The 18546-nt window shown below is 45.0% G+C and overlaps 1 protein-coding gene and 1 pseudogene across 2 annotated transcripts; both read right to left on the bottom strand.

Moving 5' to 3' along the window:
* Window positions 1-339: 339 nt before the first annotated feature.
* On the bottom strand, window positions 340-5918 carry LOC104021783 (uncharacterized). The gene is made up of 7 exons (XM_087765444.1): window positions 5822-5918; window positions 5294-5347; window positions 4387-4771; window positions 3254-3425; window positions 1723-1901; window positions 1085-1181; window positions 340-704 (listed from the first exon to the last, which is right to left on the bottom strand). Exons 3-7 carry the CDS (start codon window positions 4766-4768, stop codon window positions 551-553), a joined length of 984 nt encoding a protein of 327 aa, XP_087621570.1. The 5' UTR covers window positions 4769-4771; window positions 5294-5347; window positions 5822-5918; the 3' UTR covers window positions 340-550.
* A 3376-nt stretch (window positions 5919-9294) lies between these two features.
* On the bottom strand, window positions 9295-18105 carry LOC104021872 (uncharacterized; annotated as a pseudogene). Its single transcript, XR_015706451.1, has 5 exons — window positions 17781-18105; window positions 15842-16013; window positions 12054-12230; window positions 11741-11837; window positions 9295-10839 (listed from the first exon to the last, which is right to left on the bottom strand). The product of XR_015706451.1 is annotated as an uncharacterized LOC104021872 (transcript).
* Between the last annotated feature and the right edge of the window lie 441 nt (window positions 18106-18546).

Genomic DNA, 18546 nt, shown 5'->3' with positions numbered 1-18546 from the left:
AAAAGAAGGGTAGACGTGGTGGTCGAGGACATGGTTTAGTGGTGGACTTGGCAGTGACAGGTTAACGGTTGAACTCAATGATCTTAAGGGTCTTTTCCAACACTAACAATTCTATGATTCTATGATCTTGGAAGTGAAAATAAACCCGCGCTTCCATGAAAGGGCTGCCCCAGGAGAGGCCTGGCAGGCTGCTCCCTGAAGGCAGGCACGCTCCGGCTCGCAGTGCCGGGCAGCTTGGTGGAGGAGCTGGGACATGGCTTAAACGTCCTTCGATTCCGCGTTACGCTGATGGGCAATTTTAAGAGGATGCGAGCAAAACAAATTACACCGATGCAAGACTGTGGACTCGTAAGTTTTTAATTGAAGTTCATGACAAAACACTGCAGTTTTCCACACAGAATCACTTTTCATTATTTAAATAAACTAAACCCATGCATTATACATTTTACCTGTATAACACACATGGGATAATTACATGAAGAGTGATCAAATTACCATTTCCTCACACCAGGATAAACACTACTGGCATTAACATTAAATGCAGGCCGCTTTACAGAATAACTTCATTAGGGATAGGAAGACCTCTAAGACCCGCTTGTATGCTTTCCGTCATGTTTTCCATCATGAGGTGGCGTGTCTTTTTGGTGGCACTTCCAATGTGAGGAGTTATTATAACACTCTTCAGCTTTAACAAAGGGTGATCCCTGGGAAAAGAAAAGAAATACTGAGCTAGTCACTCACAGAGCATTCATCTGTTATTTTGTCACCTGAAGGGAGCCAGGGAAATATTTAAAATAATAATTAAAAATAAAAACTAATTGTATCACCCAAGCATACTCAGAGGAGTTCAAACTGCTGCTTAGCTTGCGGGTTTTTTAATGCAACAAATCCTCCAAATGAGTCAGTGGGAATTTTGTTTGGCTAGGACGTAAGGATTGTGGGCATCGTTTCGGTAGGACCAGGGCACATACATCACGTACTCCTCCTAACAAAATTATACAACTTCTCACGTGCTCACAAACTTGTACTTCGCTTGAACCACACACCTACACTCATTTATATTTAGCTTAAATACATGTCCTACCTTGGCAAAGGTTCAGGATATGTCACATCCAGAGCAGCTGCCTTAATAACTTTGTTTTGAAGGGCTCCCACCAAAGCATCCTGGTCCACAACCAGACCTGGGTTACAGTAAGAAGTCTACTCTTATTTTCATATTCTGTACTGTCCTCTCACCATCCTTCCAGGCATGGTGGTCAGGCAAACGGCAGGGCTAGCGATGTTCACGAAGCAGAAGTGGCAGCAGGGAGAGGGTGGTGAAGCAGGAGGAGGAAGCTTGGGTACGTGCATCGGAGTCAGGAATTTTAAAAGGCAGTCCGTAGCACCATAAAACACAGTACAACGCCAGACTTCAGAGTTGGCTGTGCCACCCTGATGCGTGTTAGCAACAACACTGCACTAAATAAATAAAAAGCTTAAGTAGGAGATTATACATGGGCTCCTAACACTCCAAGCTCACTAACATTTTAGAGACCTACTTGCTCATAATTTTGGAAATGCTTAAATGTTTTGCTGAGATATGACCAAGGACATCTAAATAATCTAGTAATCAGAGAATTTACTGAAAATTCCAGAGCGACAGACTCTGTATTAGGGTTGGGTTTTCCCAGGTCTTTTTATGCCAGGAAACCATAATGCAGTTTTGTTTATTCCGCACCCTACCTCTGCTGATATTAATAAGAGTAGCTGTGGGTTTCATTAGCTCCAGCTCCCTCTTCCCGATCAGTTTGTGTGTCTGCGGAGTCAGGTTCACAGACAGCAACACAAAATCTGACTGCTGGAGCAAATCATCTATCTTCTTACAGTAAATAGCTCCAACGGCACTTTCTTCTTCCTTGTTTCTGAGGGGAAAAACACAAAATTAAACTCCAGTAGTAAGCAACAGGAAAAAGTTCAAATCACCATTGGAGAAAAGGTTTCTTAATTGTTTTCTTCGCTCCATAGTGCAGAGCAATTAGCAAGTTATCTGACTGAAACTCAGTGAAGAAAAACGTTAAGCTGTTTCCCACAATACGAAGTGCACTATACACAAATGTGCAGTACTGTACCCGTGGGGATGGAAAGTAAGAAATGAGTATCATGTAAATGCACGGAATAAACTAAATGCATTTGTGTCACAGCTTCTGGTTGTAACGGGGATTCTTTTCCAACCCAAAAGCAAGACTGACGTTTGACATGAATTCCTTTCCCTGTGAAAAGTAACTCGTCTGAAAATTACTGAGGAAAGCCACAAGACAGGGCAGGGGTTAAATCTTTGGAAATTTGTGTCAGCAGCATTCCGCTTGCTCTGTGCATCGGTGCTGGTTCACTGAAACCACGTGCAGCAGGACCTGCCGGTGCATTTGATCCGTATCAGGACAAGGTTGGGGCGTGTACTGCCCAGCTCCCATCAGATTCCCACAAAAGAAAAGGATGCGATGGGCCTGATGGGAGCCGTGCCATACGTGAAGGGCACATACACCTCATCTAGAAGACAGCTAACAGGCTGGCGAGTCCGGCTCTTCGCTGTCAGCTGGCTCTGCAAAGGCGAGGTGTCTCTGCCTGCGTCCCTGCCTCACCTAAGTCACAGGAGTTATGTACTCCCAGACTACTTCTCCTTTCCTCAGTCTATTGCAGTGTCACCAACACGACAGGAAGGCCCAGGGAGCCCTGACTCACAGGGGGACCAGCAAGATGTCTCTCTCCCATTCCTTCCTGACTTTGTTTCTGTATAAATTGGGAAATTAATGACTGTCTTGAAGCAAGTGTCTGTGCTTTGCAACTTAAAATAAAGAGCCAATAATAAGGCGGTGACTTATTGTCATGGCCCTGAGGGCACCGCCAGCCCTGGCTGTCGCTGCCTGGTCCCCCGGGGCTTCCCCAGATCCCAGGACCCCACGGCAGCTCCCCCTTCGGGCCGTCAGCCCCTGCCCCAGCGATGCCACAGCAGGGCTGGTCTCCAGCTCCCCGGTCTGGCCTCTGCCCTGCCTTATCACCATGAGCTCACCTGATGATTTGGACCTTTGGGTGAGCCTGGCCACAATCTGTGGCCCTCGCTGCTTCCTGGCACAACATTTAATAACAATAGTGCAGCGAGCACATTGTCCTACCCTAACACAGAGAGAACGGGAGATCAGTTTGACAGTGAAAGGTACAAATAATGTTTAAAAGCAGTGACAAAATAGGCTTCCCATGGAGCTGCAACCAGCTTTACCTCTGATTCCTGTTGTGGTACAAAATCTTCATTTCAAAGGCTTTGGCTCTCTCGGCCACTTTGTAGCCAATGGTGCCCATTCCCACAATCCCCAGGGTCGCCCCAGAAACCTCAGCCCCCAGCCAGTCAGCAGGGAAATACTCCGTGTCAGGGGAGACCGCCATCTGATAGCCTTGGAGGAGGGAAAAGAAGGAAAAATGTCATGTAAAGGATGTCCTGGCATCTGGTTACTTTTTTCCCCACTTACTTTTTATCATAAGACAAGGCAGAAGCAGAGGAGCAGTAACATAAAGTTATTGTGTTTCTGGACAAGAAGTGAGTAATGCTGCACTGTCAACACCACATGTGACATTGATTTCTTGCTTAGGATAGAAACATATCCAGACCTTGGCAGACAAGGAAGGTAAGACCAAAGCAGGAACCTCCCTTCGATGTACATCACACACCTGCCCATCATCTGTCTCTGCCTGCAGTACAGATTATTGTGGCATTGAAATGCACCTTGGCAACACAGCTTCTTACTCACGGTGGGTCATCAGCAGGGCTTATGAAACGGGCAGTGCCACGGATGTCGCCTGTATTGTAAATACTGAATGGTGCAACTGGTGAATCAGTTGTAGTATCATCAAGACTTTCCGTAAGGCCAAAATATGATTCCCAGCTATCTTGCAGATACACCAAAGTTGGCAAGGAAAAGAAACACAGAGCATGGTGGACAGATTTCTGGACAGCTTGTTCGTAATGACTCAGATACATGTCAGCTTGGCAAAGACAGGTTCCAAGCCTCCTTGAAAATATCTCCTTTTAATCCCCTTTTATTAAAACTTGAAAAGCAAGACTGCAGTGAACAAGTCAAACGAATAAGTGGCTACGGGCTGAGGGAGAAGAGGCCTGAATTTAGGGCTGTCTGAAGAAGGAACACATCTACCTTGCTGATATACCCGTTTGGAAATGGTATGCACTGTGTGCAAGTTATTGTCAACATGACAGACTTGTCTTAGCTTTTTTCTCATCCCTGTATTTTCCTGTATTTCTACTTTTAAGCTTACCTTTGCATCAGCACACACTTTCTAACTGCATGTTTTGAAGAGTCACCTTTCCTCTAAAAAGACTAAAACCATTTCAGTTATTACCTTCCACGAGCCTCCTGGAAGATGCCAGTATCAAAGCCATCCCCAAGTCTGCAGTGTCAGTGGAAACAACAAATGGAGTGTTGGACACTTTCACGCCATAGCTGGAGAGGAGGCTCAGGTCCAAGTGATCTATTCCCACTCCAGAGCTTGCAACTATCTTCAAGTTAGGCAAGCTCTGGAGCAGCTCTTCATTAATAACTGGTTTGTGATACCACATATAAATAGCTCTGATCTTTTTGCTGAGAAATTTCTTGTTTTCAAGATATTCTTTCATGGTGATGAGATGAAAATGTTTCTCCAGAAATTCAACATGGTCTTCATATACCCCATGCTTCCCTCCTACGCAGTCAATCAGCACGTAAGGCAGTTCCTGGCCCTCCATGCCCTATAAAAGCAATGAGAAACCAAAAGGACATGTCCTTAAGTGACTCATTATACCTTTATTAAAAAACAGGAATTGATTGGCTCCATGACATGCTGTTTTCCCACTTGATGACAGAGTTGGCTAAAGATATTCACTCCCACATGCAGAACTTTCTTTGTGTTCTTCCCATGTTATTCAGAAGGGTGTTCAATTTTTACGTAATCTTGTTAATAAGATGGGAAAACATGGTTTCTGGCATAACAGCTATGCTAACACTTAAACAAACGAGCTACCAGATGTTACTCCTGTTCAATATTCAATATTTAAAGGCCAAAGTCTTGATAATTTAAGAATGTGGCCATGTGAGTGGAAGGTTATCTTTTAGCCCCCAAGCTCTGCCTTCGATCGCCACCTATGCAACCATATTAAGTAATTAACATGAACGAGATAATCTCAGGAAAAGTCTCGTTTAGTATAACAGAGCTATAATTTGTCAACTGTGAACTCTGGAGTTACCAGTTTACCTCCCGAACATAAGTTTACCCTTTTTTGCCTCCGTCTCCTTCAGCGCCCTGACAACTCCTCACTCCGCCGACTCTGGAAAGAAGCAAGCCTGTTACCCCGGGTTAGGGACAGGAGACCCGCACGATGCCTCCCAGCCCCTCGGGAAACGCAGCCCAGCGTCCGCGGGGCAGCGAAGGCAAAGGCGCAGCGGGCCCGGCACCGGCGGGCGGTGCTTCTTCCCCGGCGGAGCGCAGGCCGGACCCCCGGCTCCGCGGCTGCCGGAACAGGGCGGCACTGCTCTCCCGCCTCCCGCCGGCCTGACAGGACCGGCGCCCCCCCTTCCCCCCCCCCACGCCAGCCGCCGGAGCGCCGCGCCAGGGCCGGGCTTCCAGGCTGGGGGCGGGCTGAGCCCCCTCTGAGGGGGCTTGCCGCTGCCCCGGCGAGCCTGCAGGTGGGACTGGGGATAGGACGGAGCCGGAGCGGCGGCCGCAGGGCTGGGCCCGGCCCTCCGCGACGGCAGGGAACGGGCGCGGTCCCCTCCTGGTCCCGCTCCCGCGCAGCACTCACCCACGCCGGCCCCGCTCGCCGCCGCCGCCGCTGCGCCCCCGCCGCGCCGCCGGGCCCTGGGAGGGCGAGGGCGGAGCGGGGCCGCCCCACGCTGGCATCGCGCCGGCCGCCCAGGCCGGGGCTGCCCGGCCCTCCGCGCCCCCGCCGCCGGGGCCGGCCGGGGCCTGCGGCCCCCCGCGAAGGTGCTGCCGCGGGCCGGGGGCTGGGGCGAACGGGGAGGAGGGGGGGTGGCAGGGCGGCGGGAGGTGCACCCCAGGCCCCTCGGGGGAGCCGAGAGCGAGCGAGCGAGCGAGCGACAGGTGTCCACAAATAATGGCGTGGTTTAAAAATGCATCGTGTTTCTGCGCTGTTAGTAATTTCAAAATAATCGGGATTTTGCGTTAGCGTCAAGCACGCTGTTTTTTCCACGCTGCGTTTGAACGCCAGCTATGGTCCGGTCTCTCTGTCGGTCGTCACGCCATTTGCACGTGAGTCAACGCGGCACGAAGAGTGGTCCCTGACCGGCAGACACCGGTGACAGATCTCATTGCACACACGCGGGTCTTCTCCAGCCCAAAGGCTTCTAAGAACACCCGCAAAAGCTCCCTTCGAGAGCCGAGCAGCTGGGGCGCGCTCAGGTGCTCAGTTGCTGCAGCTGTTATCCCGGCTACAGGCAGTCCTGCGCCTACCCCAGCTGAGAAACACACGGAAATTTTCCTGACAAGGTTACTCGGACTGTAAATCCCCGGTGATGGAGGCTGCCAAGTACAGCTTCGGTCCTCTGTTCACTAAGCCTGTGCCGGCGCGATGCCCCTTGCTGCGCAGGTGGCCAAGGGGCACTGGAGAGGGGGCCTGGCTTCTGCGGCGAGGGCAGCCCAGGAGCCGGGAAGCACCGCTGCGGCGGGCAGCGGGGATCACTCCTTCCACCCTACGAAATAACCAGAAATCGCGCGCTGCCGCGTCTCTCCTGACGGCTGTAGTGCTTTGCCAAAGAATGGGTTACAAAATCCTGTCGTCTTGAATTCTACCAAAGACGTTTTGATATGCTGAACATTAAGGCAGTCAAGTTTACCACCAAATCCTCTGTAAAATGACAAACGAAAAGATAAAGTATAATAAAGTCTTGTAATAATTATACAGAACCATAAATTGTTCTTGTTATCCTGGTGATGATTTTTGAGTATCATTTGGTTACACGGATTTCAAATTGAGACAGTTAAACTTTAAAGCAAAAATTCATTAACTAGCAAGATGGAGTTACAGCATATTAACTGGATTCTTAGTTACGTCTACTTGAATTTTCTTCTTTAAAAAAGAAAAACAAGCCCTAAAATGCTTACACGTTTCCTGTTTCAAATCAGCTGCTCCCAAGTTTGCTGATAGGACATAATGGGTGATCTTTTAACTTACTGCTCACATTACAATACCTGAGATCAAAGGACCGTTGCAAAGCCCCTCTCAGACACAAGTCATTCTAGCTATGAATCCAGGAAGGACATCTACCACTTTTGAGTAGTGAAGGTAAAAAAAAAAAACTTTGGAAGGACAACACGGTAGTTTTCCTCTTTGTATATCAAATCAACAAATTTGAATGAACACAATGAAGAATCGATTAGTCAGAGGAGCCAAAAAAATAATAGTCAAAGGAATTTTACTCTTTTTTAAGCAAAAATTCAGGACATACCTATCAAATGTCCAGAAAATGGGTGCGTTATCTGGTTAGATGTGGAGAGAATCAGATGGCTTCAAAGGTTTTTTGTGTAACGTGAACATCTAATTATCAAGTTATGGTTCAGGAGCTGATGTATCTCTATAGGAGACATCTGTATAGCAATATACATGGTAGAAGAGGTCAGGAAGCCATTTATATTTTGAGTGACTGAAGAGCTGTTCGAATTATTAGGACACAGAATGTCGCGGAAAGTAGAGTGTGGGCAGCAACCAAACAACAGTTACCGTAAGCTATGTCTGATTAAGGTAAAACGAGATGGGAGTGTTAAAACAGTGCACTGTCACGTTCTAAGCAGATTTAATTTGTAGAGCACCTTAAAGACCTCCATGTAGAGTGTTAAGCTGAATTATATAGTGTTGCAGTGTGCTGTTTGTTTTATATTATAGAAAGGGATCTATTCTACCGGCATTGTGACAAAGTTCTGTGAAATTAATGTCTATGAGTACGGGGAGAGAAGTATTGCACAGTCTGCGAACGTCACTCCCATTATTAAATATTGCCACTGGTGTCCACGTACCACTGCAGGGCAAGCTGATGCCTGCAGTGTTAATAAGGTGCCTGTGTAACAATCGTTTCTTAGGATTAGCCTTTCGAAGTATTGCGTTAGCCTAGAAGACTTACGTATAATGTAATGTAATGTAATACATTTCCCAGGTAGGGATGCATAGACTAGCTTAAGCACGAGACTGGATAAGGACGTACATTTCCCACGTCTACATTATGTGTTACAAAGCAGTATTACATGTGACCAGGATGCAGAGGACAAAAAAGGCCGAGGCAGGAAATCTATATTCCCGAGTTTGTTGTTTCAGGCAAGGCCAACGCAAGCAATGCATTTGTCGTCACTGACTCTAAACCATCATGAAGCGCTATCACTAACCCGTCTGCTTGCCGTGGGTAAGGCCAGCTTTCCCAGCAGACTACTGTAGCAGCATTTTATACCAGGTCGTGTACTGTTTGCCCCTCGAAATGTTTCAAACAAATCTGAATCAACGGAGTGAACTGTAACGGATCATCTCTTTGCTTACGTGGCCACTGCATTTTTTGACCCATTCTTAGTAATTGTAAGATTGGATGTATTGTGTTTTCCAAGCACAATCTAAGTAGAGTAGCAGAGATGGGAAACAGCATCTAGTAAGCACAGGAAGGCTTCCTTAACTGTATGTCAGTTAATTTGACACTATTCAATAAATATTTATAGATAAGGAATGGCAGGAAACAAAGGGCCATTTTTTGCAATGTAATTTGAAAAGAGAGGTAGTTGCTTCCTGAAGACATTTTGGGAAGCTCTCCTTCAAACGACGATTTCTAGCCTGTGCAATGCCAAGTCATTAGGCCTTGTGTGTGAGTCAACCCATGACTCCAGTGACTGACAGGTATCCTGTTGCCTAGCGCTGTGTCTCCCTCTCTAAAGCACCCCACCGGCAGGGAGCACTTCTGTAACTCAGCAGCCCAGATTCTTGAAAGAGTTGCAGAAGTAGAAGTAAAACTCCAAGTAAATGCCAAGCATGTTCTATTTTATGTAGAAGTGAAATGAAGTACTGTATCTGATTTTATGTTTGCTGCTTCACGTCTAGAGAATGTGCAAAAGCTTGTGTGTTTTTTCCAGTTTTAGGATATTGAGCTAATAAAAGGTATTTTTTTGTCTCTGCTATTTTAGCTTCTTGTAGCTTCGTTTTCAGCTCTGTAATTTATTGCTTAGCCTTTTATTTTGAAAGAATAAACTTTTTTTTGCCAAGGTCATACAGATGACAATGAAAGCCATGCTGGGTGCCTGTACCTCAGAGAACAGGGAGGTACCTGGGAGAGCCTTGAAATTCTTGCCATCCAACTTGCTGCTCCTGAAAAGCTGCAATGTCTTGCTTCCCTGAGCTGCAAGAGTTGGTAGCACCATCATATGTTAAAGGAAGCGTCTTTTGGCAAGCACCAGTGACAAACTTCTGCAAGAAAAAGGAAGTGGAAATGGCTCTGTAAAGATGCATGAGACTACAGGCAAACTCCTGGCTGCACTAAATGGCAACTTGCCACTAAATAATCATAGTATTCATACTACATAGTAAAATGCATAGCACTGCCACTTGTGAGTTGTGTATTGGTTTATTTGTCTTTTAGACTTGTATTAAGACAACAGAGAGTACGTAAAGACAACTGAGAGGACAGCAAACTGTTTCCAATGAAGCTCTCGTGAGGTGGATGAGCATTCTTCTATTTAAAGAGATCCTTTTCCTGTGGAATTCAAATGATTAATTGTAATATAGGTGCTATTTCTGGAGGAGGAAAGCCATGGGATTTTGATTTCTTTCTGTAATAATTGCAGTAACAAAAACAATTTATCAAAGTATTTTTTTTCTCTTCACAGTAGTGAAGGTCCCTGTTATATCTTGGTTCAAGTATAATTATTCTTGCGAACATCCAGGAGCAGTGGTACAAAGGAAAACATAGAGAGATTTGGATTTTAATGCTGCGTGTGTTTTTATAGACTTTTGTGTTCCCCCTAATTTACAGAACGGTGTTGGAGGCTTAGAGGGCTCCAAGTGTTCTTCCAAGTATTTGCACAAAGCTGAAGGAGGTAGACTGCACAGAAATTTGGTATTACATAGTAGCATGTTCATCTGGAAGACTAATTTTCCTTAGTGCTAGTACTTTAAATTGTCTTCTAAAATCCAGTCTGCTTTGAATAAATGCTTCTGAAAACTGACTTTTGCCTCAGCATTTTCTGTCTCAGGAGCTAGTTTAAATGGAGACTTCCATATGGAAAATCACTAATATTTCTAGGCAGGTAGCTTACTTTGCTGTTTTTGATAGCTAATAGAATGGGAACAAAGTGAATTATGTAATCTAAAAATGTCATTTTCTTTAGGACTAGGAAGCCTAGCAAGAACTGTAGGTGCATTGACAATGAGAAGTTATTTTTTCCAGAGCCACTTAAAGACTGCATGCATCTATCTATGGAAGTGAAGAGTAATGTATTCCTCCACTTCGCAAGGAAATTAAAATGTAAAAGCTGTTTTTTAACGACATGCGAGACCCCGACAGTGCTTTCCGTACCCACTTGGAATAGGTTTCTCTTAACGGGGAAAACATAAAAATCTTTAGAGCTGATGGGGGAAAGAGAAGAATAAAAAGAGAGCTGTAATATCCTTTTGCACATCCGCTAGAGAGCACTTCACTGGGTATGGGGAGACCATTAAGAACTGCTCGTATGTTTTCAGCTGCTTCCTCTGTTATCATGTAGGTGGCCTTGTCTGTTTTGATGCCAAGGTGAGGCGTTATAATGACGTTCTTTAATTTTAACAATGTATGATCTCTGGAAGAAAGGAAAAAAGAGATAGTTAAGTTACCTACTGTTGTTCGTCCAAATACAGAGTAGTCCTACTTTGGCTTTTGCACTGTATTTAAATATAATTTAATATAACTTTACAAGTCCCACTTACATCCAGAGAACCTGATCACCTGTGTTCAAGTAATTTTGGACATTAAAAGGACATGTTAAGAGTTTGTACTGTGCTCTTTTGTCCAGAAACAGACTTTTGCCATTGGGCAGCAATTTGAGCTATGTCAGAAGAGAGGATTAAGCCCTCCTGACACATTAACCCTACAAAATGGTCTGAGCTGTAGTTATGCAACTCAGATAATGGACAGTGATGTCCTGGCACACAGACTTAACAAGACCAAACTCCCCCCAAACCAAAATGCAGCCGGCACAGTTAATTCCATGAGGCACCATTCTGGTAGAGGTGTGATTTTACAGAAGCTAAGTAGCCTCTGGGCCCAGGAGATCTGCAGTACTTCAGCCTTGTATTGGGAAAACAAGCCTGCAGGGAGGGAAACCTCGGGGCAATGCAGCAGGTCTAAGAAGGGATGACTCGAGCAGCTTCCACCCATTCACGGCAAGTTGCACCTTCAGATAAAGCAATTTGTAAGTGAAGCACTGCTGCTGCTTCCTATGGTGATTCTGTGGAGGGGGTGTAACGCTCCCCATGGCACCCAAGCCCCCTCCTGCTGTTTCCTGGTGCCCAGGCTTCCCTTTGGCCTGTTATCAGACCCAACATCTGGGCTGCATCCCATTTGTATTTATGGCGCTTTTACACAAACCGGGCCAGGGGCGGGTGGGGCAGCCTCTGCCAGCCCCCTGCCTGCTGCAGGCATGCCTCCTGTCTCCTGCAGGGCTCACCCGTCCTTTCCGAGAAATAAGCAGAGGTGGCAACCTGGGCAGTGGTTCGGGGTAGGTGACGTCCAAAGCTGCGGCCCTTGAGAACACCAGTCTGCAGAGCTGTCGCCAGGTCTCTTGGTCAACTGCTGCACCTGGTTTGGAATAAGAGTGTCTCTGAGTGCCATTTGCAGGGAATGATCTGAGAGTGAAAAGAGAATAGAAGTGAAGAGAGAGGAATTTTCGCCCTGCCTGATCTGTCCTTGGTGTATGCACCAGCTGTGTGGCAGATGCAGCACGGTGCCGCATGTAACACAACAGGAGCTGGCTCATACTTTCTCATCAGGACAGTCAATGGTTCTGGATGGTACCTTGGCTGATGTTAATGAGAGTAGCTGTGGGTTTCATCAGCTCTGCTTCTCTTCTCCCAATCAGCTTGTGTGCCTGAGGTGTCAGGCTCACCACCACCATCACAAAATCTGCCTGCTGGAGCAAGCTGTCTGTCTTTCTGCAAAGTGGTGCCAACAGCTTGCTCCTCTTCCTCTTTCCTGGTGGGGAAAAAAAGGATCACACTGTATTTCAGGGTATCAGTCATGAAAATATTTTCTTCAATGATGTGACTGGTATACAAACTAAAGGATCTGATTATCATCACATTCATGTAGCAAACAGGTGGCAAACAAAGGTGAATTTACTCTCAGCTGGCTGTTTAGGCCCTTCTGGGAGGCTTCAAGCCCTACAGCAGGGGATGGATGCCTGCCTCTCAGCCATTGCAGTGCAGGGTCCAGGGGCTTCTTTTGAAGTCTGCAAGTGGAATAAGGCTAAGCAGTGGAACAGATGGCAACACATGGTCCACTCTCCAGGATCTCCTGTGGGTACAGTGCACCCCACAGGATTCAGTAATTGCTTAAACCAGAGTAGTGGTATTCACCAGAACTCATCTGTGTGAGCCCTGAGCATGCTGGTGGTCCTCATCCTGTTGGCATCCTCCAGTGAGCCTGGCATTTTCTGATGAGTGGAATCAGCAAGGCAGCTCTTTGATCATGGGTTGGTTTACAGGACACCAGGCCTGCTGGCGACAGACAAGGCACACCTGTCTCAAAAGGGAAAAAGGATCTTTGCACAGGAGTTAGCAGGGCTCATTCATTGAAAGAGCTTTAAACTAGATTTGAAGGGGGGAAGGGGTAAAACCAGGCTTGCTAGAGATAAGCCTGGGGGCAGCAATCCAAGGTTTGAGGGAAGGAGTGCTAGTGAGGTCCTTCAGTCTGCCATCTCAGTGGAGGTAGGGGATGGAGATCCATGTGGCAGCAAAGACGCAAGGGTTATGGATGTGTTAGAAACCATGGAAGTGCCTGAGAATGGTCACGAGTTAGAGCTTCTCCCTCCAAAAAGGTGGCAGGATCAATAGCCCAACTGAAGTGCATCTACACCAATGCATACAGCATGGGCAACAAATAGGAGGAGCTGGAAGCCATTGTGCACTATATAGCTGGGTGAAAAACTGGCTGGATGGCTGGGCCCAAAGCGTGGTGGTGAATGGAGTTAAATCCAGTTGGAGACTCGTCACAAGTGGTGTTGCCCAGGGCTCAGTGTTGGGGCCAGTCCTGTTCAATATCTTCATTGATGATCTGGATGAGGGGATTGAGCGCACCCTCAGTAAGTTTGCAAGTTGGGTGGAAGTGTTGATCTGCTGGAGGGTAGGAAGACTCTACAGATGGACCTGGACAGGCTGGATCGATGGGCCAAGGCCAGCTGTATGAGGTTCACCAAGGCTCAGTGCCAGGTCCTGCACTTGGGTCACAACAACCCCATGCAACGCTACAGGCTGGGGGAGGAGTGGCTGGAGAGCTGCTTGGTAGAAAAGGACCTGGGGGTGTTGGTTGACAGCTGGCTGAATATGAGCCAGCAGTGTGCTCAGGTGGCCAAAAAGGCCAACAGCATCCTGCCTTGTATCAGGAATAGTGTGGCCAGCAGGACTGGGGAAGTGATCGTCCCCCTGTACTGGGCACTGGTGAGGCTGCACCTCGAGTACTGTGTTCAGTTTTGGGCCCCTCACTACAAGAAGGATGTTAAGATGCTGGAGCATGTCCAGAGGAGGGCAACGAAGCTGGTGAAGGGTCTAGAGCACAAGTCTTATGAGGAGCGGCTGAGGGAACTGGGGTTGTTTAGCCTGGAGAAGAGGAGGCTGAGGGGAGACGTTCTCCAACTACCTGCAAGGAGTTTGTAGCGAGGTGGGGGTCGGTCTCTTCTCCCAAGTAACAAGCAATAGGACAAGAGGAAATGGCCTCAAGTTGTGCCAGGGGAGGTTTTGGTTGGATATTAGGAAATACCTCTTCACGGAAAGGGTAGTCAGGCACTGGAACAGGCTGCCCAGGGAAGTGGTTGAGTCCCCATCCCTGGAGGTATTTAAAAAGACCTGTCGATGTGGTGCTTAGGGACATGGTTTAGTGGTGGACTTGGCAGTGTTAGGTTAAGGTTGGACTCAATGACCTTAAAGGTCTTTTCCAACCTAAATGATTCTATTCTATTCTATTCTGTTCTATTCTATTCTATTCTATTCTATTCTATTCTATTCTATTCTTTGGCAGGCCTCCAGAACTTTCACAAAATAGTGTTCAACACAAAAAGTTACCAAAGGAGAGAGAGATTTTTAGTTTGAACTTTTCACAATAAAAAAGGATACTTGCCATTTCTCCCGTTCTTTGTAAATTTAGCTGCCTGAACTTTGGGAACTAAAGAAGCAATGATAAGAGATTGTGTGTACAATCTTCTGCTCCTGATTGCAAGAGAATGGCTCTGAATTACCTCCTCCCTAATCTAGAAATGAAGAAAGAAATCACACTAAGAAAATAACTTCAGTGTAACTTTGGACCATGTGTCTCCTAACGCATGCATTTCATTATTTTTTTTCAGTGTCCAGGTCAACAATCAAAGATTAAGTGGATAAAGAACAGACTGGAACTAGAGCCAGTTTTTCAGCATGCAGAGTGCATCTTGCTTCAGCTCATAAGCTTGAAGTGTAAATGTACTTTAAAATAAGCAGGTTTTTAATTTCTGTTGCACTATGCATTGATTATTCATCACATCACTCTTACATTAAATTACTTTAAAGACTGAAAATTACTGAACAGGGAGTCAGTGATGACCTACAGGAAAACAAAAGGATTTGTGCCTTATTTTCTCTTTTTTGTGGTTTATGAAGAAATTCTGAAGATCTTAAGGAGGGTGTTCACTAGTACTTTTTTTAATGTGAGTTTGCTCAGCTGTTTTTATAATTTCTGAAGTAACAGGAATGCCAAGCAAGGCTAGAAATTTCTGGCCTCATCCACCCTTGTGATTTGGTTAGGGCTAGCTAGAGCAGTAACCCTCCTGCTGCCGTCTGCATATGGAGAAAATCACTGAAAGCCACATGTACTAGCACTGCAGCTTCTCCCTTCAGTCAGGGAGGAGCAAAATTGTCTCAGGGTAGATCACGGTTTATAGCAGTAAACATTTGTTCTTCTTGTTGGCTGCACCTTGCCTGATTGCAACAGCCTTGAGTGGTACATGGGGACCTTGCCCACCTTTACACTGAAGAGCCCCTGTGCTGAATCTCTAACAAGGATCAGATTCCCAGATACGCAGGCTAGGAGGGGCCAGAAATGAAGGGTAAAATCCAGTTAAATACTTGGCAAAATTCCTGCTGGATTGAAGAGAAACAAGGTTTTCTCAAAAACAGCTCTCAGGTTAATCAGTTTTCATATTGTGCCAAATACATGCTTCCTAGTTCTCAAGTCATTCAGAGTTTCAACAAGATTACTCCAGAGCTTCAAAATATGGAGAAAAAATAAACAAAAGGTAGAGTTATGTGTCACTATAGTAAGATATGATAAGAATAAAAAGGGTATAAGCTTGATTTTCCTTTTTCTCTTCACATCTCCAGGAAACCTTGGAATTTCTAATATAAAACCTAAATAAAGTTTCCAAGTGTTTAATCACCAAGTAATTCCTCACAAGACTGATTTGAGGCAACCATTCTTTTTTTTTCTTTTGTTTTAATCTTGGCCCTATTCCCTCATTTCTTGCTATGTTCCTGACATAATTCCTTGAAAAGGAAATACTGACTATCTAAAAGGGAGTTTCAACTGTAATTAGGGTCAAGACATATCTTGACACATACCTCCGTGTCCTGTTGTGGTACAAAACGTTTGTTTCAAATGCTTTGGCTCTCAGAGCAATCTTATACCGAATGCTGCCCATGCCAGTGATCCCCAGAGCAGCTCCAGTAACATCAACTCCCAGAAAATCGGCTTCACGGTACTTCATACCTGAAGAAACTGCAACGTGATCGTCTGCAAGAAAAACACTCCAATATGAGAAATCAATGGGGTCCAACACAGAGGAACAAGGCAAAAGAGTCTGGGCTTGTTGTGCTACTATAGCACAACATAACTTTTAACAGTTACAAACACACAATTTTAAATAGCAATGGTTTTTGTAATGTCCTAGGTGACTCCCTAATATTCCCTGCCACATGTATGTGACATTCTCATTTATTCTCACCACACCAGAAAAAGCCTTTTGATGTAATCTTCCCTAAAAATCCTTTCACTGCTTTAGACTCATAAAAATATTGCCCTGTTCTGCATCAACAATCAAAATAATTATTGCCACTAACACTGCACAGTTTGGAAATGTCACGTGGAGAATAACACCAGAATAACACAAGTTTTGCTATGTATAACAAGAACAGGTTTCCTGTTCACCTCTGCCACTCTCCTTGGAAAGAAAAGTGTGACTTCTTTAAAAATCACTACTCAGTAATTTCCATAATTATCTGTTAAACCTGCAAAATTTTGGATAGTTCTACAACACAGAAAATAAACTTATATGCACAGAGACAGCATTTATTAGTCTGCTAGCAAGGTGACAGGCTTCTGATATTTCAGTCTTCTGATATTGCCAGCTCTTCTAAAACACAAGCAGAATATTGTGAAAATATCAAAAAATGTCTCAGGATAAAACTCAGTCATGCCAGGGCAGAGCTATCAGAAATGCCACCAGGGATAGTTTATGTAGATGGGAACAAGAAGTTAATCTCCCTTTTAATCTGTCTCCTCCTTGTGAGGAAGAAACAGATTTAGGGGGAGACAAATCTCCTTTTGAGTTTCTGTGAATCCTGTGGTACAGCTGGTAAATCAAAGGCAGGTAAATTTAACAGGATAAATCTGGAGGATCTTTTCCTGAAGCCGGAGGCATTCTAACCAAGCCAAGGGTAGGTCTATTTGGGGAAATGACAAGAAAAAATTGTGGAAGAAACTAGAAAGGATGCTACTAGCAGAAACTGGAGCAGGCTGCCTTGTTGCTTTGTAATGCTCCTTAAATTCCCCAATTCTGCACGAACCCATTTTGGTCCCTGAGAATACGCCCATGCCTCTGTCAGCCCCAGCTTTCAGCACGTACCCTTAATTCTGCTCCATTGTTTCCTCCCACACTCTTAATTACTTCTGCCAGCCTGTGGTTGCAGCAATCATCTGATCTTTGGCATCCCCCACTTTCGGTCAATAGCACTGTAACGCTATCACATCAAGAAGCACGTGTTATGTCAGCCAAATGTCATAGTCACTGAAAATGCGCTGCTCAAGAAGGTAATGAAATTGAAAGTTTTCATATGTAGGAAGCACACTTCAGTGTGTTGTTAATCTGAAACTGTTAAATTAAGTCTACAGCCATATTTATTCTAAAAACTAAACTCCAGCTTCTAAGACCAAGCCCAGTCCGTAAAGCGAAAAGTTGTATTTGAGCCGAATGAGATTAGATTCTGCTCAAGTATTTTCAACCCAGGCTGCTGACCTGTGAAAAATAAACTCATATGATTTTATTTATAACCAGTTGAAATATATGTTATGTATGTTTGTGTATAGTGTAATAATTTAGATATATTTATGATATATAAAATATATGAAAATACCGATTATTCTATTTGCCAACCCAACATATTTAGATTTTCACATTTTATGTGAAACTATGTGCACTACAGATAACTCTAGGAAAAGTCAAGTTAATGGTAGGTAAATCTGGTATGATTTTTCAAAGCCACAAAAGAATTGAGATGTTACCTTCCACTAGTCTCCTAGTAGATGCCAGCAGCAAAGCCATCCCAGTATCTGCTGTGCTGCTAGAAACAGCACGTGGAGCATTAGGCATCTTCACGCCAAAGCTAGCTACAAGTTTCAGATCCAGGTGATCCATCCCTACTCCTGAATTTGCAATCACTTTCAAGTTCGGCAGGCTTTGGAGGAGCTCTTGGTCAATGACTGATTTGTGACACCACAAATAGATCACTTGGACCTTTTTACTCATATGCTTTCTGTTTTCAAGAAATTCCTTCATGGTGGTAAGGTAGAAATGTTTCTTCAGGAATGCCATGTGGCCATGCAGCATCCCATGTATGCCACGACAATTTTTTCATTTACCAAAATTTCATTTACCAAAAGCCCAGGTAGCTCTCTTCCGCCTATGATCTGCACAAAGAAGAAAGACACAAAGTGTCAGAAGAAAGACGTATAGTTATTTCCAGGCATTTTAAAGAATAATCACTTTCATGTCCTGTTTCATGACATCTATGACAAGAGATCCTATAAACCACATATTCAGATAGGGAGGTAAACAAGATGAGAAAGCAGCTCTTTTAAGTGTCCTATCAATCATACACACACACACACACAGAGGTATTCACATAATCAAGTCTGAACAAGTTCTGTCCCTCATGGTCTGTAAGGTTTCATACCACTGCCACCAGGTTCATAACACACAATTAGTTCTCATTAATTACTTAGTTTCAGACCATCAATACTCTGGTGCAATAAATCTCCTTCCCTACCC

The sequence above is a fragment of the Nipponia nippon genome, unplaced genomic scaffold (genome assembly GCF_047370975.1).
Source record: "Nipponia nippon isolate SJK-2023a ecotype South Korea unplaced genomic scaffold, ASM4737097v1 scaffold_1, whole genome shotgun sequence".
Taxonomy (NCBI): domain Eukaryota; kingdom Metazoa; phylum Chordata; class Aves; order Pelecaniformes; family Threskiornithidae; genus Nipponia; species Nipponia nippon.
Note: the sequence above shows the minus strand (reverse complement) of the source record. Positions and strands in the feature narration are given on the sequence as shown.